Source organism: Pygoscelis adeliae, unplaced genomic scaffold, assembly GCF_000699105.1.
Source record: "Pygoscelis adeliae isolate BGI_AS28 unplaced genomic scaffold, ASM69910v1 Scaffold4, whole genome shotgun sequence".
NCBI classification, from domain to species: domain Eukaryota; kingdom Metazoa; phylum Chordata; class Aves; order Sphenisciformes; family Spheniscidae; genus Pygoscelis; species Pygoscelis adeliae.
The window spans coordinates 9426011-9445962 of record NW_008824986.1 but is presented as its reverse complement, the minus strand read 5'-3'; the positions used below and the strand labels follow the sequence as shown (position 1 = coordinate 9445962).

The 19952-nt window shown below is 40.6% G+C and overlaps 1 protein-coding gene across 1 annotated transcript in view; it reads right to left on the bottom strand.

Annotated features, from left to right (window-relative positions):
- Positions 1-9966: 9966 nt before the first annotated feature.
- LOC103918523 (chromosome unknown open reading frame, human C10orf90) overlaps positions 9967-19952 on the bottom strand; it is a 74103-nt gene continuing 64117 nt past the window's right edge. Inside the window, exons 7-9 of the mRNA XM_009325860.1 lie at positions 13063-13126; positions 11442-11541; positions 9967-10873 (exon numbers count right to left, since the gene is read on the bottom strand). Of these exons, the coding sequence (XP_009324135.1) occupies positions 10835-10873; positions 11442-11541; positions 13063-13126 (203 nt within the window). The 3' untranslated portion in view covers positions 9967-10834. The remainder of the gene's footprint in view (positions 10874-11441; positions 11542-13062; positions 13127-19952) is intronic.

Below are 19952 nucleotides of genomic sequence, written 5' to 3'. Positions count from 1 at the left end.
GGGTGCTCAGGAATGTGTCCTGCATTAATCATTACCTCTTGTCATTCACGAAGCAGGGCTACAGCTACGCATCTGTTTCTCTCCAGCTCTCATACCTGCCTCTGACTTGTGTCACTGTGTCACTTTAATAGGTCAAGTTGAAGTAGCTTAACTTTCAGTTTGCATTTACATATGAAAATCATTTGATGTAAAGAGCACTCGTGATTTTGAACAGTTAATGTTTGACTGTATGACAATACAGGCAGTTGGCTTGGACTCTGGTTATCAAATTACTAATTCATGCAGGAGCTTTAGTTCACATGGCACTGAAAAGGTCAATTCAGAAGAGAGCAGTATGAAAGAGACTAGTGTGGAATAACTTACCTGGAAACAAGCATAACACGTGAGTTAGTACAGACACCAGAAAGAAGGACGATGTGCTGAGGGAAACATCGACTTCCATTAGTTTCCCCTTGGTTAAAGAAGAGGAGTTTTAAGAAGGAACTAGTGACTGATGGAGACAACATGAAAAAAAAAAGGAGCAGACAGAATATATATTAAGCCTAAAACCTCCAGACTACAATACTGTATGCTTTTGTGACATTAGATGGAAGGCACTGTAACAAACTACATGGTGCTTGGGAGATGGATTATGGTATGCGATAGGGTATGGAGTACAAGAAAAGGAAAAGAAAAAGGAAAAGGAAAGCTATGTCTGCTACCCTTCTCTGCTAGAGCAGGAACTGCATCCCTGCATTATAGCCTGAGTTAAACGAAGAGAGGATAAACCACCTCAGATAGTTGAAGAATTTCAAGAGAAGAGGTTCTGGTGGGGAGAAAGCACCTCTGTAACACTGCTCTCACATCTTCGCAGATCAGTCGTGATATGCTTTTGGATACCCAGGAAACCTCACTGTAATCGCAGCATCGAGTATTATCCAAAATCCAAGTCCTTTTATTCCCATATGTGCCAAAATGCATGAAGACTTGTCTGAGCTTAGCTACAGGGATCTACAGTTTTGGGGCCTCCAGGCTGAAGTTTTTGCTTCTTAGAGTAAACAAAACAAAACAAAAAAGCTTTTCCCTTTGAAATCTGTGTGTCCCCTAGCCAGCTGCTGAGACTCTGTGTCTCCAGTCCTCCCTCACTTCATTAACTCTCTGCAAAATCAAGATCCTGCCGAATTGTGACTGCAGTGGCAGATTACAGTCCTCTATAATTAACAGGCATAGATATAGCATAATACAGTGTGACCTTTAGCCACAGAGCTTTGCTATAGACCTCTGTCACAACATTCAGACATAAAATAGCATGCTCCCGAAAATAGCATCCATCAGCTCTGCACACTGAAATAAAATACTGGCTGTAAATATTGTTTACTGCACATACTTGAGAGAAGTTGCATTCTATAGATTTCCTAGTCTACAAGGGCAAGTTTCCATCCTCTGCATCTTTAGGGAGCATGCACTCCAGCACGCCTTGCTGAGCCAGCATGCTGTCCTGTACAGTAAGTCTGAACCAAGTCATTAAGCCCATGAAATGCGATGCAAGGTCAGCAATCTTACCTTTCTATTATCAATAAGTATATTCCTACCTTCCTCTCCACTCCCCTTGCAGCTCCCTACTTCGGTTATGACCTTTTTCTCTTCCTGTCCTAAAGGTACCATAATGTCAAATTCATCTGCCATTTCTGCCCCGAAGCTTTGAATTTGCCAGTGCAGCTGGGAGCAGCAACCAGAGGGCAAACCAACCAGTGTCTTGCTGCAGCCAGACCTTGCGTCTCCCCTCCGCTGGCCATGAGGCAGTGGTCTGCTAGTTTGTTTGAGTCGATGGACTCCCGGTGCTCAGCTGGTGCCCCATGAGTTTCGACAGAGCTCAGTTTAATTACAGGGATAGACTTCTCCTGACTTTCAGAACCAAGGATTTACTCAGTTTCTCCCTTGTTGCACACATGCAAGGGACACGCTTATAAAACTGGGTTTTTGTTGAGTGGAGACTGTTTCTTTCTGAGACCTATCTGTGAGGTCTTATCATGAAGTAACACGGTCCTTTGTACTTGTAGAGAACCTTGAACTGCTACAGCCAATCGACAGGATATAATACTGAATTAATTTTATCATGGATTGCAGAACCCCAAAACTGAAGTGTTTCTAGATAACTTTTTTTTTTTTTGATAGAGAAGAAACTAAACCAACGCCTACCTTGTTTGAATGATAAAGCGTTATAACGTTATATTCAAATATAAGTAAAATTGACAGAGCCATCCTGAAGTTATTTGTACATTTAGTAAGTGAGATGCAGTATTTTTAGTCTGTCTCAGGGATAAAATGTAATCTGAGGGAGCAAACCCCTTCCATTAAGCTGTGTTTGGAGAACACTGCCTGCTAGCATCATTTCTACCTGGAAGGATAGCAGGGCTGATGGTGAGTGGTACACGCTCATCATGTTCCTCTCCCCCTGCCTGCTCTGTCCAGTTCCTCCTACCCCACCACTGCAAGATCATTTTGGAAAACAGCTCCTTTCCTCTAACAAAGCAGGGGAGTAAGCTCTGCTTTAATGCTGATTAAGCTCTATATACTACTTTATAGGGAAACTACACAGAGACTGTTGCAGGCTGCTGTAACAAGGCCAAGGGTGAAAAGCCAAGAGGAGCTCAAGCAAGAGCAAACAAAGAAACCCACCGCTCCAAGGATACAGGACCTTAACAACAACAACAGCAACCCCCTAAATTCTTCAGCAGTTAAAACACAAAAACCCAAACCTCACACGGTCCCTAGTTACATTCTTTTCCTGTAGCATAAACCCTTGGTCATGCAAACACAGAGCTCTCCACGAGCACGGCCGCCCCTGCCGTGCCCCCACCCCACAGCTGAGCCTCCCTTGGGGCACTCTCCCCACCTTGGGGCACCCTCCCTGCCAGCAGGCACCCCCCCTGCCAGCGGGCACCCCCCACGGCCCCCAGCACCCTGACCCAACAGCCTCAACATCCTGGGGGATGTAGGGCTCAGTTCCTGGCTTCACCCCACACTGAATTAGCCATTGACATTTCCCCCTTCCAGCCTTTCTCCAGGAAGAGGAAAAAAACACACTAGCTAAACTTTCTTCTGTTTTAGTAACACATGACCAAATACTTATCTTCATAAATAGTAAATAAATAAATAATCATCTTCAGCATGCCTGCACAGCCCTGAAACTCCACTTTTCATTCTGATGCTGCCATTTTCTTGGGCAAACCTATTGCAGTAACTGATGACCCCCACTCTCCCTTGCAGTGCACAGCGAGGACCCATGGCACACCAGCTTGATTAATGCTACCAGACAGGAATTAAAATTCTGCAAAATAAAAAAAAAGGTTGCGGTCTTCCCATTTGGTGCTCTGCTGTTGATCAACCCCTATTTACTGTAGTGAGAAGGAAATTCTGCTACGTGGGAAGAAGCACCAAGGTTTTTCTGCCCAACAGCCTGCTACAGAAAAATACTGAAAATGTCCAAACCAGAGTAATTTGGGCCTATGTTCAGGACATTCTACATCCTCTCCCTGAGGATCTAAATAGCTTCTTATTTTTCAGACCACCTGAATAGATCCTTATTTTTCCATGGTAGAAGAAACATCATTTTAAGCTTTCCTACTGATTTCAGTACTCATTCTAAGAAGTGATGATTCTCCAGCAGGATCCTTCTATCAGACAGGACATTTCTGAGAGCATGGCAGGAAGGTTTCCTGTGCTAAAATCCCTTTAAATACAACAAAGAACTGATTAAATATGTTGTTGTTTGTTTTTTTTTTACTTCAGACCAGACATTAAGCACTTTGATCTGTGCTACAAATTTAACTGTCTCCCTGAAAACAAAAAAAAGAAAAAACCCACAAATTTTTACATTTCTCACAAGAGGACAATATTCAACTCAGACTAAAAATTATGAAGTCATATATTTTTAACATTCCTGTCTAGCCCTCTGCAAACCACAAAACAATGCAACATCCATCATCAGAAATGCTGGGATAGTAAATTAGGAGGACAGTATATCTTTGGGTTTTTTTAAAGAAAAGTAAATATTTCTAATAGGAAATTTGGAGAAATCATTAAAAAGTACTGTGGTATACATCACAGGAGAATGAAATTAATTAGGTCTTAATCTCAAATTATTTATGAAAGGAAGAGTGGAATGGAGCTTCTTTTATTATAGGCATTTTCTGATTGTTAGATTCTGTTGCAAAACTTTCATTTGCTTTGGGTCACAAACACAGCAAGTGAAACCTCTCAAAACTAAAACAAATAGAAGTAAAATGTTGGTTTTGTAACGTCAGCTGATAGTATTAGATAGAACAGTAAGCCCATAATTATATATCTTTCATGCAGTTTAACTTATGCCATTACATAATTAAATTTAGACCAATGAGCCCTCAAAGTTATATTTTTACATAATAACAAACACAAAAATTATATATGTGCTCCCAGTAGCATTACAAGTTAAGTATATATTTGGCGACACTTTACAGTAAGTGGGTATTCATTACTAATTCTTCTGGTATTCATTGTAACAACATTAGTCATGAAGAACTAATGTGGATATAATATTTGAGCACTGGTTTATTTCTCTATAAATTGGCGGTGTAGAATACAGTGGTAATTCCCTTTCCCTGACATCACTGCAATGCTGTTGAAGACCACGCCGCTGTCATTGGGGGGATATTCAAAATATGCTGCGTTATTGTCATTGAGGGCAATGCGTCCAGCCGCCCTGGCTGGGCAGTCCTCAGGCAGCTGCACCGTGCATCCAGTCCATTATTTATTCGTGGAGAAGAGCACTGTCCTTTCCTCATCATTTCTTCCCCAAATCATGGCACATGTCCATCTCTAGCCTATCTCCCTGCCTCCTTCTGCAGTGACACAATTTCAGAGAACAACCCAGTTACAAAACCAGACTTCTGTCCTGAATATGGTTTGTTTTTTTTTTTAAACTCCCTGGCCACAGTTATATATTACAATTCATTAAAATGATTGCTGAGGGACCTTTCTTTCAGACACCATTATCAGGTAATCATAGAATCATAGAATGGGTTGGGTTGGAAAAGACCTTAAAGACCATCTAGTTCCACCCCCCCTGCCATGGTCAGGGACACCTTCCACAAGACTAGGTTGCTCAATCTTCTGATTAGTCCAAGTTCAGTCTGGACACCATTCCCATGACCACCCTTTGGTCACGATCTTTATTAGCTTTCCCCACATCACCCCAGAAGGGGATACAAAGTGCTCACTTACTTTAGGGAACAAAAAGTTCTAACAAAACACAGAAATGTGAAATAAAAATGGAAGTCTCCTCATTCTTCAGGCACAATTTCAAGAGCTGCAAGAGCACATTAGATGGCATATTAATAGATGGCCCAAGCGAAAAGATGAAGCTCAAATGGTTTCAAAAGGGTCTTTGCCATTTTCTACCGGCAATTTCTCAAGCCAATTGCAGACCTGCAGTAACTCTACAACCATGGAGCAGCCTACATGTAATAGGTGTTTGCATAAGCATCTTCCTTTAATTATATATTAACTAAAGTCTAGCCATTATAAGATACTGTAGGAGATAAAAGTATTTAAAACATGAAGTCTAAAAGTACATCACTGACAAATTTCTAAAAAAAATTAAATCACTGCAATTAGGAGTTCTTTTGCATATTCCTATCTATGCAATATGAACCTCAAGCAGTTTATTGCACTTTTCCTATTTACTAATTTTATATAATTGTGTGTACCATGAGCACATTTGTGCAGTTTTGTTGGTTTTTCTGGGTTTTTTTTTAATCACTCTGCAGCTGGTAGGGAGATGACAAACCTCATTATCTTATTCTGTGGGTCATCTAAAATGGATATTAAGTAATTCTGCCTCCTACAGCTTTGGTACGGAGCCAAGGAGAACTAGGAAAAATAAGATGCTTGACTTAAAAAAGAGGATGCTTTTTATTTTCAACATAGAAATGTGTTCATGCTTCGTTCAACAGTTTTGTCATAGCTGAACAGACATTGCAAGAGAGAAAATCATAACCTCCCAAAACACCTCCAGGTAGTTCAGCTGGGAGACAAGTTTCACTTCCAGAGCCCAACACACTAGTACGCCATTATCAATAAGCAGACTAGCACCACTCAGGCTCGTCTCTCTGAATAAGGATTTTGGGCAAGGATTTTTGTGATTTCAGTAGATGCATATTTAAATCAAAGCTTAATAAATATTTTCATGCTTACATTGAGATTCTCTACCTACAGTATATTTGAAAGATTTTCAGTATCTTCTTTTATTCTAATCTGTTTTTATGCTCAGGTGTCCTTGCATTTTAGTTTGTGCCACTGCTTTCTAATCACCTTTTATTCAGAAGACTGCAGATTGGGAATGGTCTCAGCTGGGGGTGGGACTTCTTAACCCCCCATTGCCTGATGCTGACCTGTGGCCACGACAGCGGAGGAGCACAGTGAGGGCATCTCACAGGCATCCAGCCGGCCGTAACCCAGCTCAGCAAGCAGCATACTGAGTAATAAACTACACAGGCTTAAGTCATGGTGCTTGATGAAATATGACCCTGTGGGACAACCCTGTGTACTGCTCTACTCTGCCAGTGAACAAGTGGCCAGTCAATGCTCCTGGAAAGATAATTATACACCCATCAAAGCACACAGGCATTTTTGTCCCTGAAGTCAAAGGGGCAAACGTCTCTACAGATGAGGCAAGCTGGGGTATTTTTAGCCATGGAGCTGTTACTGCGGTGGATGTATCAGGGAATGGTTTCCTTTGGAGAGAGCTGCCAGAAACTTTATCCCTGCTTTTCTGTGTTGTTTTCCTTGTAAATCAGCTCTCTCGCAGAAAACATTACACTAACGTGACCAATCCCATATACACAACAACAAAACTCCTAAAAAGTCTTACCCAGACAGTTTCCTCATCTATCTGACCAGCTGAGTAAACTTGGAGAAGTAACTAATGACTTGCATACACATACACAGGAAAATATTTGAGTTTAAAATAAATCCCCAGAATACTGTAACCCTCAGTGCTTTACATTGCAATGACTTTCAACCCTTAATGAGGTATTTCTGTCAGATAAAATTAATGATGCCAGCAAGCAAACAAACACCATGTCTTGCACACCTAGAACACTGTGCATTCCCCATGTGGGCTCCATTTTGAATAATGCAAAACTTCAACCCTACTAAGAGGCTTTCTGCTTTGGAAGGAGGACACCAAGTCAATGTGTTGGCAAGCCTATGTAGGCTCTGTGCCTTAATGCCCCAAAACCATCTCAACATGTCACCCCAACCAACGTTCGTTATTAAATACTGTTCTGCGGGCATGTACAAATCAGCAGTGTGAAAAGAGATGACCCAAGGACAGACATGTGGAACAAATGGCAATGCCTATTACCAGAGATGTTAATCCTTGTATAGTTGTACCAGCAGGAAAATGTGTTCCTCCTGCAGACACAGGGATGGGCCGACAGCTGGAGAACCCGAACTCAAACAGCATCCAACAAGAAGGAAAATTCCAGTATTTGATGAATGTGGGTGATCTCCAATTTAGGCTGGGGAGTTTTCTGTGTCGAGTACTATCTGATGGCAAATGTACTCTTTACTTTGAAATGCCTGCAAGTCCAAACTGAAATTACGCCAATTTTTTTCCTAACTCTAAACTTCATTAAGTTGATGCCTTCTTGTATAGGGCTAAGCCTGTGAGGCTCGTGTTTTTCTGAAGTAACATTTTCCTGTACAGTCTATTTTCTATTACAATGACTGGATTGTAGAGCTGAAATGAATGTCAGAATTGTTTGCTGGATACATTACCAGATACCTTCTTTTCTGAGGCCCAGAAAGAGAAATTAGGTTTGCAACAGAGATAATTTTTGGTTTTCTGAAGCAAAGGTTTCATATTATATAAAACATTCCCAGACAGTGATTTGCATTATGCACTTTGCTCACTAGGTATATTCCCAAGCTTATTTATACAAGAGAATTTCCACCTCAAATTGCCACGTATTTGTCCTGCAGATTTTGAAAATTGCATTTAGAGAAAAAAAACCAAAAACATTTGGAAATAACCCTTCTACAAAGCCAAAAGATTTTGTCAATAGTGCACTTCTTTAAGTCTGTGAGAAGGTGCAGTTACTCATGAGCCAGGGGAGGTAAGGATGCAGCAGGCCGGTGCGGTACCCTGTCTCCAAGAATGGTCAGCAGAAACGATAGGAAATCAGGTCAGTTGATAAATGTCCTGCCCTGGTCAGCTCGCCAATGGGGGTGCCAAGGGGCAGAAACCAGGCTGAGCCATGTCACACCAACCCTGTGCCGTTCATCCCAGTTGCTCACGTGGTTCTTTTCCTCACGAGGACCTGGATGCCATGATTTCTAAGGAGGATCAGCTCCTCTGTTTGATATTCTCAGCCAGACAGTGAGAAGCATGTCAAATATGCATATATATTTACATGCATTTACATATGCATATAAAATTGTATGGGCATGGAGCAGGGATATATTATGGCAGTTAGATTAAGCCATCTCCCTTTAGTTCCTGGGCATGCTGCAGGACAAATGTCTGATTTCAATGTAAAATACTCTTTCACTCCCAACAAGGAAGGCTCTGGCTGTTCTGCTTTGCCAGAGAAGAAGTGGGAAAAGTTTTGGGGCTCCCTTCTCCTGGTGGCACTACATATCAGTCCCATACGAAGGGACATCCCTGACCCAGGCTGAGAGTGTCTTGCTGAGTGTTCCTCTGCAATCCATCCAGATCCCCACGGATATCAAACACCAAACGTCTTGTCTCCATACCAAAATGTCTTGCTGGGGCTCTAGGGTAAGTCTACAAGCAGGATTAAATGTATACAGTAAAGCAGGCTTAAATGTATATAGTATTTCTCTATGGATGTGTGCAGGAAATAATTCTCCTGAAGGGTGCAAACTTGATGAACCAAAGCTGCATTTCTCTGAAGTCAAGAAACTAGATACTAAGGAACCAAGGGGGGAAAATGCTAGGTTCCTACTGAAATCAAAAGGGATTTTGGCACTGACTTCTATAGGAAATGTCTCTAGTTGTTGTAGTGAGCTATAACTGGAAGAAAGCTTGAAAGTCTAGGAGGCCATATGTGTGGGTGTGTTTACGGCTATAATTTATCACTCTGTGGTGGAGACCCAGAAGTCCACCAGAGAGATAAAGGCCCTCCTGTTAGAGGTAGGCCACATGTTTTTCCTGGAGAGCAGCAAGAGGGATCAATGAACCCACAGGAGAGCAGATCTACCACGCAGCTGAGCTGCGAAGCTTGGAGGATGCTCCTTCTTGCAGACCCTTTTACAAGTTCTACTTGGAGCTATGTGTGGTCGAGCCCTGACTTCAGTTCCCAGTACAGCATTACTTGCTTGGTTAAAAAGACTTTTTTTGGGCAAGAACCCTGGCAGTTTCTTCCTCACAGCCAGCATTACCTTACCTTACATGCCCTCTCGAAATGTATTGAACTAATTGACAAGTTCTTAAAAATACCGATCTGGAATGTAATATATTTGTTCAATAAATCTCTATCTTCTCTGTGAGCAAAAATTAACATCATTAATCCTACTTTACAAACTGGGAAGCTGAAATACAAAGAGGCAAAGTAATCTAACAGAGACAGTCAGAGCACAGAACATAGGTTCCTTGTGTCCAGCACAGGTCACGCAGCTGGAGGCTATCTCAGTGGCCAAAGCCCAGCTCACAAACATCCCTCTTCCAAAAAACCTGACCTTACATCGCAGGCTAGATTGGAAAAATAAAGCATAGATATCAAAGGCCAAATTCCAGCCTCATTCAAACACACTCAATTGAGTGTTCATGTAACAGAGGTTAACACTTGCAATGATTTTTATGGGCAATATTTTTTACCATAGGATTTATGGCATACAAAGGCATGACTTCTCAAGCAGTTTTAATAACTGTGTTATATTTAACAGTACCAAATAAAAACATAGCAGTTGGATCAATATTATATTCATATTTTATTCCATAAATAAACTCCATTGGTTTGTAAGCTGGTTGTTTTTACTTCCAAAATGTACAAATAAAGATTTAAATATTTTTGGAGGAAACATTACAGATGGTTTTAGTTCTGCAGTTTTGATGCAAACATACTTCTTGGCACCACTTCTTAATATGCCATTTCTATAAATACTTAATGCTCACAGAAGTGGAGTAAAGTATATATTACAGTGAAAAACATGAAAAACAGTGTTATAATCAAATTTTTAAATATTGCTCTTTAACAGGTAAGCTTGCTACGTAGATTCACTATATAAACAGGAATAGAGTTCTTCAGAGAGCTAAAATATTGGTCCCTTTTGGTACGTTAAGTATTAATGTGAAACTGCTGCTGCTATGATTATGTGGTAATGCTATTTCAGCTAGTTTCTAAACATAAAAAATAATGATATTCATTTTTCTTTACTTCAAGGATTTAACTCACAGGAAATCAATTAATAGAATACTTCAGAGAAATAAGTTTTCCAGGTCTTATAAAGCCAACTCTATTGCTACAGAAACGTATACTTTTTAAAAGATTAAGATAAATGATACCACTGTAATTCAGTATTTGCATTAAAAATTCTTAAAATTATTTCCTCTGGGTCAACTGACCAAATGTGATGCTCTGAAATAGCTGTGTTCCCTTTTAGACTGTTTTTGATTACTTGAAAGTTGCCTTAAAATTTCAATTGAAATATAAACTATCTTTCTTTATATAAAGAGCCAAAGATAAGAAAAATAACTCCAGGTAATTGAGATAACAGTAAATTTTATGGCTTATCTAGCAGTCAAAGGCATTCATGATTCAAGCAGGATGATGGAGAAGATAATCCTTCATCACTCTGTGTTTCTTTGAAGAAGCTGGTCCAGTAATTGCTAGGAAAAAAACATGCAAAACACCTTTAAGATACCATTAAAATACATGAGGTGGCTATAACCGTAGAAATCTTCAGTGATACTGTAGGTGAGATGGTATAGCATTCTCAGACCTCAAATCTACTGGCTACATTGCTCAAAAAAAAAAAAAAAAAAAGGCACTGAAAGCTTTTCCACCTTGGGCAGGAAGGGTGTAATTACATGGAGGAATAGTGCACTTAAACAAGGGAAAAATGGTACTTGTGTGCAGCGTGGAGCAGGATTACCTGGGAATGCCTCAGATCTGCACCTGGATTAACTGCACTAATGCAGCTTTCTACCACAACTAACTAATTACTCATTTTTAAAAAAAAAAGTATTGGGTGCTTATTCCAACACAAGGTTCAGCTGTTAATTCAAGTTTAAAGAAGTGCCTAACCCCAAAGACAAGATTTAAAAAACATCCTTTGCTCTCAGGGTTTGCACATGGTTAGCACAGGCTTTCCAGGCAGGTGCTGCCTCTACGGACTCCTTTCACAGGTAAAGAAGGGTCACAAGACTATACTTGGCATTCAGAGTAGATCCTTACCTTTTTAAAGATCTCAACACGCAGTCTGTTACTTTGGATGATGATCCGTTTCTGTTTTTCTTCTTGTTTCTTTTTTACTTCAGGTAAGTTGTCATAAATCCTGGAATTAATTTAGAAAGTTAACTTCACACGTCACCCCTGGGACTCGTAAATAATTTGTTTTTCCTATAGGAAATATTTACCTTCAATGCAATACTTGTCATTAATGGGCATCTCTAAGTACTTGAATTAGATTTATGGCACGGGAATTATAAATTATTAACAATAATGTTTTTATATAAAATCTGACTTGCTGAAAAACACTTCTAATTTTGGACTAAAAAGTAAAGAAAGAGACAGGATCAGGTTATCTCAATGCAGCAGGATAATTCTGGAGTAGCTTCTAATGAGCTCAGTGGAGTTGGTTTCGATTTATAGCAACATAATTCAAACCAGAATCTGGCCTGTACACTTTTTTTATATTTATGTCACAAAATTAATACCAAGCAATTATTTTCAAGTATTTTTCTAAAATATAAGAAAACCATCTTTGTAAGACTGTAAACTGTTACCATTTTTTCACTGTCATTAGGAACTCTTTACTAACGAAAACATAATCTGTCCATTTTAAAAATAACATGAGTTGCCCTCAGAAAGGTGACTTCTGGTCTGATCTTTTTCCATTGAAATCCATGATAAAATTCCCAGGGGTCTGAAAAGAAAGTCAGACCTTCCTTCGCAGCAGTCCTGTTCTTTGCATGTATAAAATGGCTGTTAGTTCTGATTTTTCCTCCTACTGTTTTGCAATACTGAGTACTTGAAGTAGCCTGTTTTGGCTTGCTCAGGAGAGTAAGCCAAAATACAGCCAGGAGACTGTATTTTGGAGAAGAGAAATGGGACACATCTTGAGCAATCTTAAAAATGGGGTGAATTCTGCATGGTAGCCATTTGCAGCTTTCCTTGCTATAAACGATGGCATGAAGTGCAATGCAGTTAAAGGTCAGACACCACATTTCTAAGAGTTTGCTGTAATTCCCACACTACATGCCATAATCAGGATGAAAAAAAAAACAGAATGACTGTACTGCTCACATTTTTGAAGGTCCAGCATGAGGTACCTCTTAGGGACTTAGTTTTCACACCATGGGTACCCCATGCCATCTGAAACTGCTAGAAAAAGAATGCTGAAAGGACAGGGCTGACCCAAATCATAGAATAGTTTGGGTTGGAAGGGACCTCTAAAGGTCATCTAGTCCAACCCCCCTGCCGTGCGCAGGGACATCTTCAACTAGATCAGGTTGCTCAGAGCCCCGTCCAGCCTGACCTGGAATGTTTCTAGAGATGGGGCATCCACCACCTCTCTGGGCAACCTGTTCCAGCGTTTCACCACCCTCAGCATAAAAAATTTCTTCCTTGTATCTAGTCTAAATCTACCCTTTTTTAGTTTAAAGCCATTCCCCCTTGTCCTGTTGCTACAGGCCCTGCTAAAACTGATACAGTGGAAGAAAAACACGAGCATTACACAAAAGCATGGCAAGCAGCGTGACAGAACCACTCTCCAGTGTATGAAGATGACGTGGAAATATGCTGCCTTAGATGTGAGATGGCAGTGATTTGCAGTGAACTCTGAAGCAGTTTGTACCTTTTAGATCTCATATGCATCTCCTTCTCTGGAATGAATCTTTCCTTTGGTTTGAAGAGGTTATCTAGCAGAGGGAAAATAAAGTTAATATTGGAGGAATCTGCGTTTACTGAAATTTTAAATGTCACATTCCATGTAGTCATGATATGATATTTCAGATTAAAGTTTTGATGGCTTAAAGCCAGATCCAAATCTCCACAGGTCAATGGAAAGGCATTTAACAACTTCATCTGGACCTGAATTCATTCCTGAAGCTGCCCTACAGAAAGGGAAGGATGGATAAGACCCATAGCAACTGCCTTCATTGCAGAGTTCATTTATTTTAAATGCATATGACTTTTGTCATTGTCACATGCAGCTGTGTACGCCCTTTATTCAGATCAAGAACCAGCGATGATTTCTGCTGTATCAAGTGATCTATTTTCCTCACGTGCTCGTGCAGGCAATTACACCTCTGCACGCTGGCCGCATCCTCAGCCGATGTATGTTGGGAACCTGGCCCGGTATTATCATTTGTGATTCAATTTACACCTGTTTTGCAGGGCTGTAAATAATTATGCCGAGCGTTAGGAGGAGGAAAATTATATTACTCTTTTGTGATCAAATATAAAGATATCTGTGATAATTCCAATCAGCATTTCCCCAGATACAGGAAAATAATTATTGATCTTAGCAGTCAGTGAGTCTCAGGAATAGGTGATTTTAACACCTTCCTTGCAAAAATGGTTTCTGAATGGGAAGGGATGGTGTTCATGCAAGGTGGGAAGCCAGTAAATCTGTAATCAGAACTGATTCTTGATGAAGGAGACTGCGTCTAACCACGTTTATCAGGGAGAGGAGGAAGGAGAGGACTGCTGTCTGCACAGCTATGTTATTTAGATTTACACCAAGACAACAAAAGAAAAGTGGGGAGACAGGGGCAGGGTCTCCCCTCCGTACGGCAGGACACATCCAGAGGAGGGGAAGGAACATCCCTGCGGTGCACAAGCTGCTGCCCTGATGCACACAGGCAACGTGGATAGTTGTAACTTGAGCTTCTCAGTTCAGGTGTATGAAAAATGGTTTTACGTTCTGGTCTCTCAACACAAGGAAGACCAGAGTGTTGCCTACACCCAGGCGGTTTCCCTGAGGCACTGAAGACAGCGGTATGATGCCCTGTGTAGTCACAGTAATGTAAACATCAAAGGTATTTGCCAGTATCTTTGCAGAACATATGTATAAGATAAATATATGTGCAAACTTTTAAGCCCTTCCATTTTCCAAGGAAGTTTAGAAGACATAATATATATCACAGCAGGCACCACGTTGGTCTCTTTCTGCCACCTCACTGAAGAGGCAAAACACAATAATCAAGGCGGGGAAGTAAATGCAGAGAATAATTTGTTCCAGAACTGCCCAGTGCAGACGCTGGCCCTGAGCAGACCCAGTGACCACTGCCCAAAAAAAGACCCCTTCCCCACCAGGTTTGCTCCCCCGCTGTTTAAGACACCAAATGGTTCAGGGATATTTATGGGAGATGTCTTAGCAACCTAAGAGCTCCGAGCAGTTTACGGGGCTACACCTAGAGGCAAAGCTGTACTCAGATCACCGTGTTCCTCAGGAAAACATGACATGTCCTTTAAGATCACTGTTGTATCTCAGTGTAAAAATAAAAGGGAGCTTTGCAGCAGTTCCTATTCTGAACTGGTGCAGTTTTCAAAGCACAAATTGAGAAAGGAGGGGAGGCTGTGAAGCCTCCTCTGCCTGAGGAGTAACTTTTCTCCACTCAGCAAGTTGTCTACACTTAATCGTGCTTATTAAATCTTCAGTACACACAAGCAACATGCTCAATTTGCTAGGAAAATATAATTTGCCTTTTATTTATTAATGTTTTTATGTTCATTTACATGTTCATTAACCTAAAAGGAATAAACACTTGGATACTATTGGTGTCCAAATAACCCTGAAACTTAAGGGAGCAGATTGCCTGTGACCCAGATGGTTCTGGCAAAAGATTAGAGTCCAGGGTCATTGATTTTCTGGGACCAGTGTGGATCCCAGCACACTTCAGAGCAGCCTCAGCATAGTCCCTTGCTGCTCAAGGTTGCACACCTCATTCTGACAGCTCAGGATTGCAGGATGCATCCCTTCCCGCAAGGCATAGCCTCTAACCCAGAGAATGGCACGGGATCAGTCTGAAATCGTACAAAGCCATCACTAGGGGTTCTCTGCAGCACTAAAACAAATATAGGAGGCACTTCATGCTGCACAGCAAATTCAGGCATCTTTTTTGTCTGTATGGTAATATGGTCCTCAGTATGAGATCCCTGATGTCACAACCAGTTCCTTGCATGTTCCCCTGTCCTTGGGCACAGAAGAGCATCTGAGGGCACTGGAAATAACACCCCAGCAGAAACCTGCGCTACCTGCACCAAGCCCTCACACAGTAAGTCAAGGCGGACCTCTCCCAAGATGTGATACTATCAGACAGCATGACTAACCAGCACAGAGCCTGGGTTTTATATGATTTCCTATGCACTGTGAGTGACAGCCACTCAAACTTATGAACTTTTATTCCAGGAATTCTCAGATGTAGGATTTCTGGAACAAAACTGATTGTTTTAGGGGTCACCTCCTTTTTTCCTAAATAAAAGCTGTTAATAACACATTAACGTTTCCAGACCTCTGTGCATAGCCACCAGAACATGTGAGGGATGAAAAACCCAGCCGGGGATTTGCAGGCCTGTGACCTATCTTGTAAACAGTGTGACAAGCTAATCTGTTTTTTTTCTACAAGTCACTAAGACAGGCTGGCCTCTGTGTTTGAGTGCTGAGAAGCACCACAGAGGCCAAGAGCTGTGCAGGTGCTGGAGCATATGGCTGTTCCTCCAGAATAATCCTCTCCTGATGGCACAGAAATGGTCTTGAAGGGCATCACACCCATCACTGCCTGCAATTCTGCCTGGAACTAGGTATGTGGCTGTGCGGGTGGCTTTGAAAGGGATTAAAAAGAGACTCTCGGGAAAATCCTCCAAGAAAAAAATAAATCTACCATGGTTATAAAAATACCCTTTGTGAAGCAGCTAACAAAAGGTTAACACTTAGGGGTAAATATTCATATAGTATCTCTCAGCTCACTCTCAGGTCACTATGTATAAGAAAAAAAGTCACATGCAAGCATCAAGCAGAAATAAGGCTAACCCTTGATGGATTTTAGGATTACAATTCAAAAATTAACTGAAAAATAAATAAAAATTGGTGTAAAGGAGAAAATAAAAATCATACATGCATTAAATATTTGTTAATATTAAATACCGAGAAGAAAGCGTATTTCAAAGTGGAAGAGCAGCACACATTCAGAGCTATAATAACCTGCCAAACACATCATGAAGACCTGAATCAACATTCTTTCCTACCAAGCCAAGATCAAAGTGGGGCATAAAGTGGACAATTCCCCAGGCCAATAGTCTCCTAAATTGCATTTTATCAAAGAAGTTCCTTATCAAATTTCATAGCTTTGTATTACTTTTGGAGAAAACTATTCTGAAGGATAGAAAAGAAGGGATTTCAAAGCAGACATTCAGCATTTCCAGTGATGCACCACAGTTAAAAAAAGTATAGACAGATAGGCATGAAACACTTCGTTGGTGTTTTATTCAAACCTTGTGAAACTACTGAGCTTCTGGTATTTACACCAGCACTGTGTGCAACAGTGATCTGACATCCCCATAGTGGGAGAAAGAAGTCACTTCAGCAAGCTGTAAATGAAGTTAAATGGGTCATCACTGCAATATATTTTAACTAATGCTAAACTGCACCTCAGACAGGATGAGTAACTTTCCTGCTTGGGAAGTTAGCAAATGTTTAGACAGAGAACAGATAAAATGATTGTGTTGGAACTGTCCCCTGACTTCCTATTTACCACTAAATCACTGAAACACTTAAAAAAGAAAAAGAGTGGCAAAATTTATCAAAGGCTAAACTCTGCCCATCAGAATATACATACATTATCTCCCAACATGAGTGCAAATTCTCAAATTTTGTTAGGAGCTAAAATGTGCCTTTGAGGATGTGTTGCCAGTCACTGAAAAGCAAAGCACTGATAGTGGTGGTTCTCTAATTAAGCTGCTTTTTTACTGAACTGAAAAAATAATTCACCAAAAGCCCATTTGCCCAGAGAAGTCCTAAGATATAAAAGATTTTTTTTAGACACTGCTTTTTTAAATCAACACTCCCCTAAAAAGTAAATTAGCCTTGAATCTAAGATAAATGTCAAGGTGGCATTCAGCTTAGCATGCCCATAGCACTTGACTGGGAATTCATCCAGAGAATATAAACTACTGCCTACACCCAGGGGTGCTGCTCAAACTTTTGCACATTGTATGTCAATGACTTCATGCAATGACTTACTTCGGCTGCAGTCAACAGATGAGGTTTTGGTATTATTTATAAAAAATGCAATAACCCGTTAGTTAAATGTTTGATGGTAAGACTGCCTGGACTTTCTGTTCATCTCAGAGAAATGCTGAAGCTCAGAAGTGGTCCTTCACCCAAGAGGACCCACAGGAAGGTGGTTCATGGGCTTTCCAGCTGTTCAGGTCTGTCCTACACTGTGGCTATTGAGACTTCTAATCCTCCTTAATATTTCAGCCTTAATAATGGAAAACATCACTATTATCTCTAAAAAAGCTGTAAAGTTTAAAGGTTTATGAAAACATAAACCTTTAATACTAAATTAATTTTGGGCATGATGCAGAAGATTTCAGTCCCCTCTGTCCAAATGATACCTGAACATTCATGGATTTCATCCAGAAAAAAATTTAATTAGCATCTCACCTGGCCTTCCTAAATCATTCTTGTTTGATTAGAGCATGTAGTCTAGAAAAGCATAAAATTTCTTTCAAAAACTAGCAAATAATGAAGAAGATATGACAGATCTTGGTAAATTCATCAAAAGATTAATTTCATCTTTGGTAAAATTTGCACCAGCTTCTTAATCCCGACTTCTTTATTTTAAACTTCTAATCATGGGTAAAATCAGACCTTTTGCTCCTGGATTAAAAAGTCCATCATCAAAAATTCAGTTTTCTGTTTGGCTACTTCAAGACTCCAATGAAATTATTCCCCAGCAAATTGACTGAACTTCATGAGTCACCCATTATAAGGCACATTGTTTCAACTCTGTCATCATCCACACAGAAAACTCTTCATATTTGAAGACTTTCCAATCTATTGCCACCTTACTTGCACAGGGGCTGGCTATCTCCCCCCTTTGCAAGGATGAAGGCACAGAGGGGACATGCTGGTCACCCCATTCACTGCATCACCTCCTCCCCTGTCATCACAGTGAGTCCGAGCATTGAGCTCCCGACGGACCATGTCACCCACTGCCAGTGACCTGCAATGTGCTGCCGTGATTAGCTGATTCATAGGCCCTGCTCTAATCAATGTGATGAATACTAATATCATAAAAATAGGCAAATTCTCTGATTGCCGTCTTCTCCTCTCTCTACAGTCCAAATCAAAACCACCCTGGCGTAGAGGTTCTCAAGAAACCAACCCCTTGAAAACACAAAAAACCAACCAAACAAACAGCAATCCTCACCCTCCAGGCTTTTGCAGTTACAATGCAGCTTTTGGAAAGGTTTATAAGCACGACTGAGGAGGTATAAACTTGTTTCCAAAATATTACTAAAGATACAGGATTTGGATACAAATCCAGAGAAACACAGCAGGCACCACGGTAGGGGCTGAATGGTAACATTCAACTTGTATTGCCATTTCCAATGAACCACTGCCCTCTTAAAGGAAAGGAAAATGGAAGGTATGAAAAAAACATATGTGCCTGAGAAATTTTTTTAAACCTCTGAAAGTGCTTGTGTACACTAAGATCACAAGGCTGTTCATTATGCAGATTTAAAGACCTATAAACAGCTGGTAGTCCTGTCACTGAAGTAATTACATTACGGTTTTTGAGATTTAAATCCAGTTATTTGAACATTGTTTCTATTCAGTTCGTCACAGTGGGATCTCTAATTTGTTCGACATAGTCAACAGCAGAGTAGTCTATCTTGGACTAATTAGCACTCTCAAAATTTAGCAGTACACATTACGCAGCACAAAGGCTAGAGTGAGAGTTGCAGGTTCTCTGCCTTCAAAGTGCTCTTGTGACGATAAAATCTTCTGCAGGATAAACATTTTCATTTTTCTAAGATTACTTTCAGCATTTCATAAAATCCTGCTCAAGAATTACAATTAAAAATAGTAAACAACTTGGTTTTTTTGAGGATAAGAAGGTAAATGGAAACTGCACAGATGTTGGTATTTATATGGAAATGATGTTGAATGCCAATTATTTCTTTCTCCTACAAGAAATTAAAGTTGTAACAACACTGTCAAAACATTGGAAAACTGTGCTAGCTAATAATTTCATATTATCAGTAAAGACATTTTAGTCTGGTAGAATAATCTCAGGTGGAGAAAAATCTCTGAAGGACATTGCTCTTTTTTCTGGGTGAAAATTATTTTATTGAAATAAAAGCTGCAAGTCCAGAGTGAAGTGCATGTAACAAGCTTATTTCAGAGAGAGATTATTGCAGCAAACTTGTCAAGTGCAGAGGGAAACACCTTGGGCTGCAGTTTAACCCCCATTTACGTCTGCATGAAAGCAGGCTGCCACCCAAGAGGGGAGTCACACCTCTCTCCCTCCTGTGCCATCTTCCCGTGGGGGCATGGATGTGTACATGGGCAACTGGGTCAGGGAATGTCCTCTGGTGGTGGAAAACTAATCAGATAACTGATGTTATTGCCAGTGCTTGCGGCAAGTATGCTGCAGAGACCTGCTCTGTGAGCACCTCGGGGTTGGCACAGAGACACTCTGCTCCTGCCCAGCCACAAATGCATTTATAATC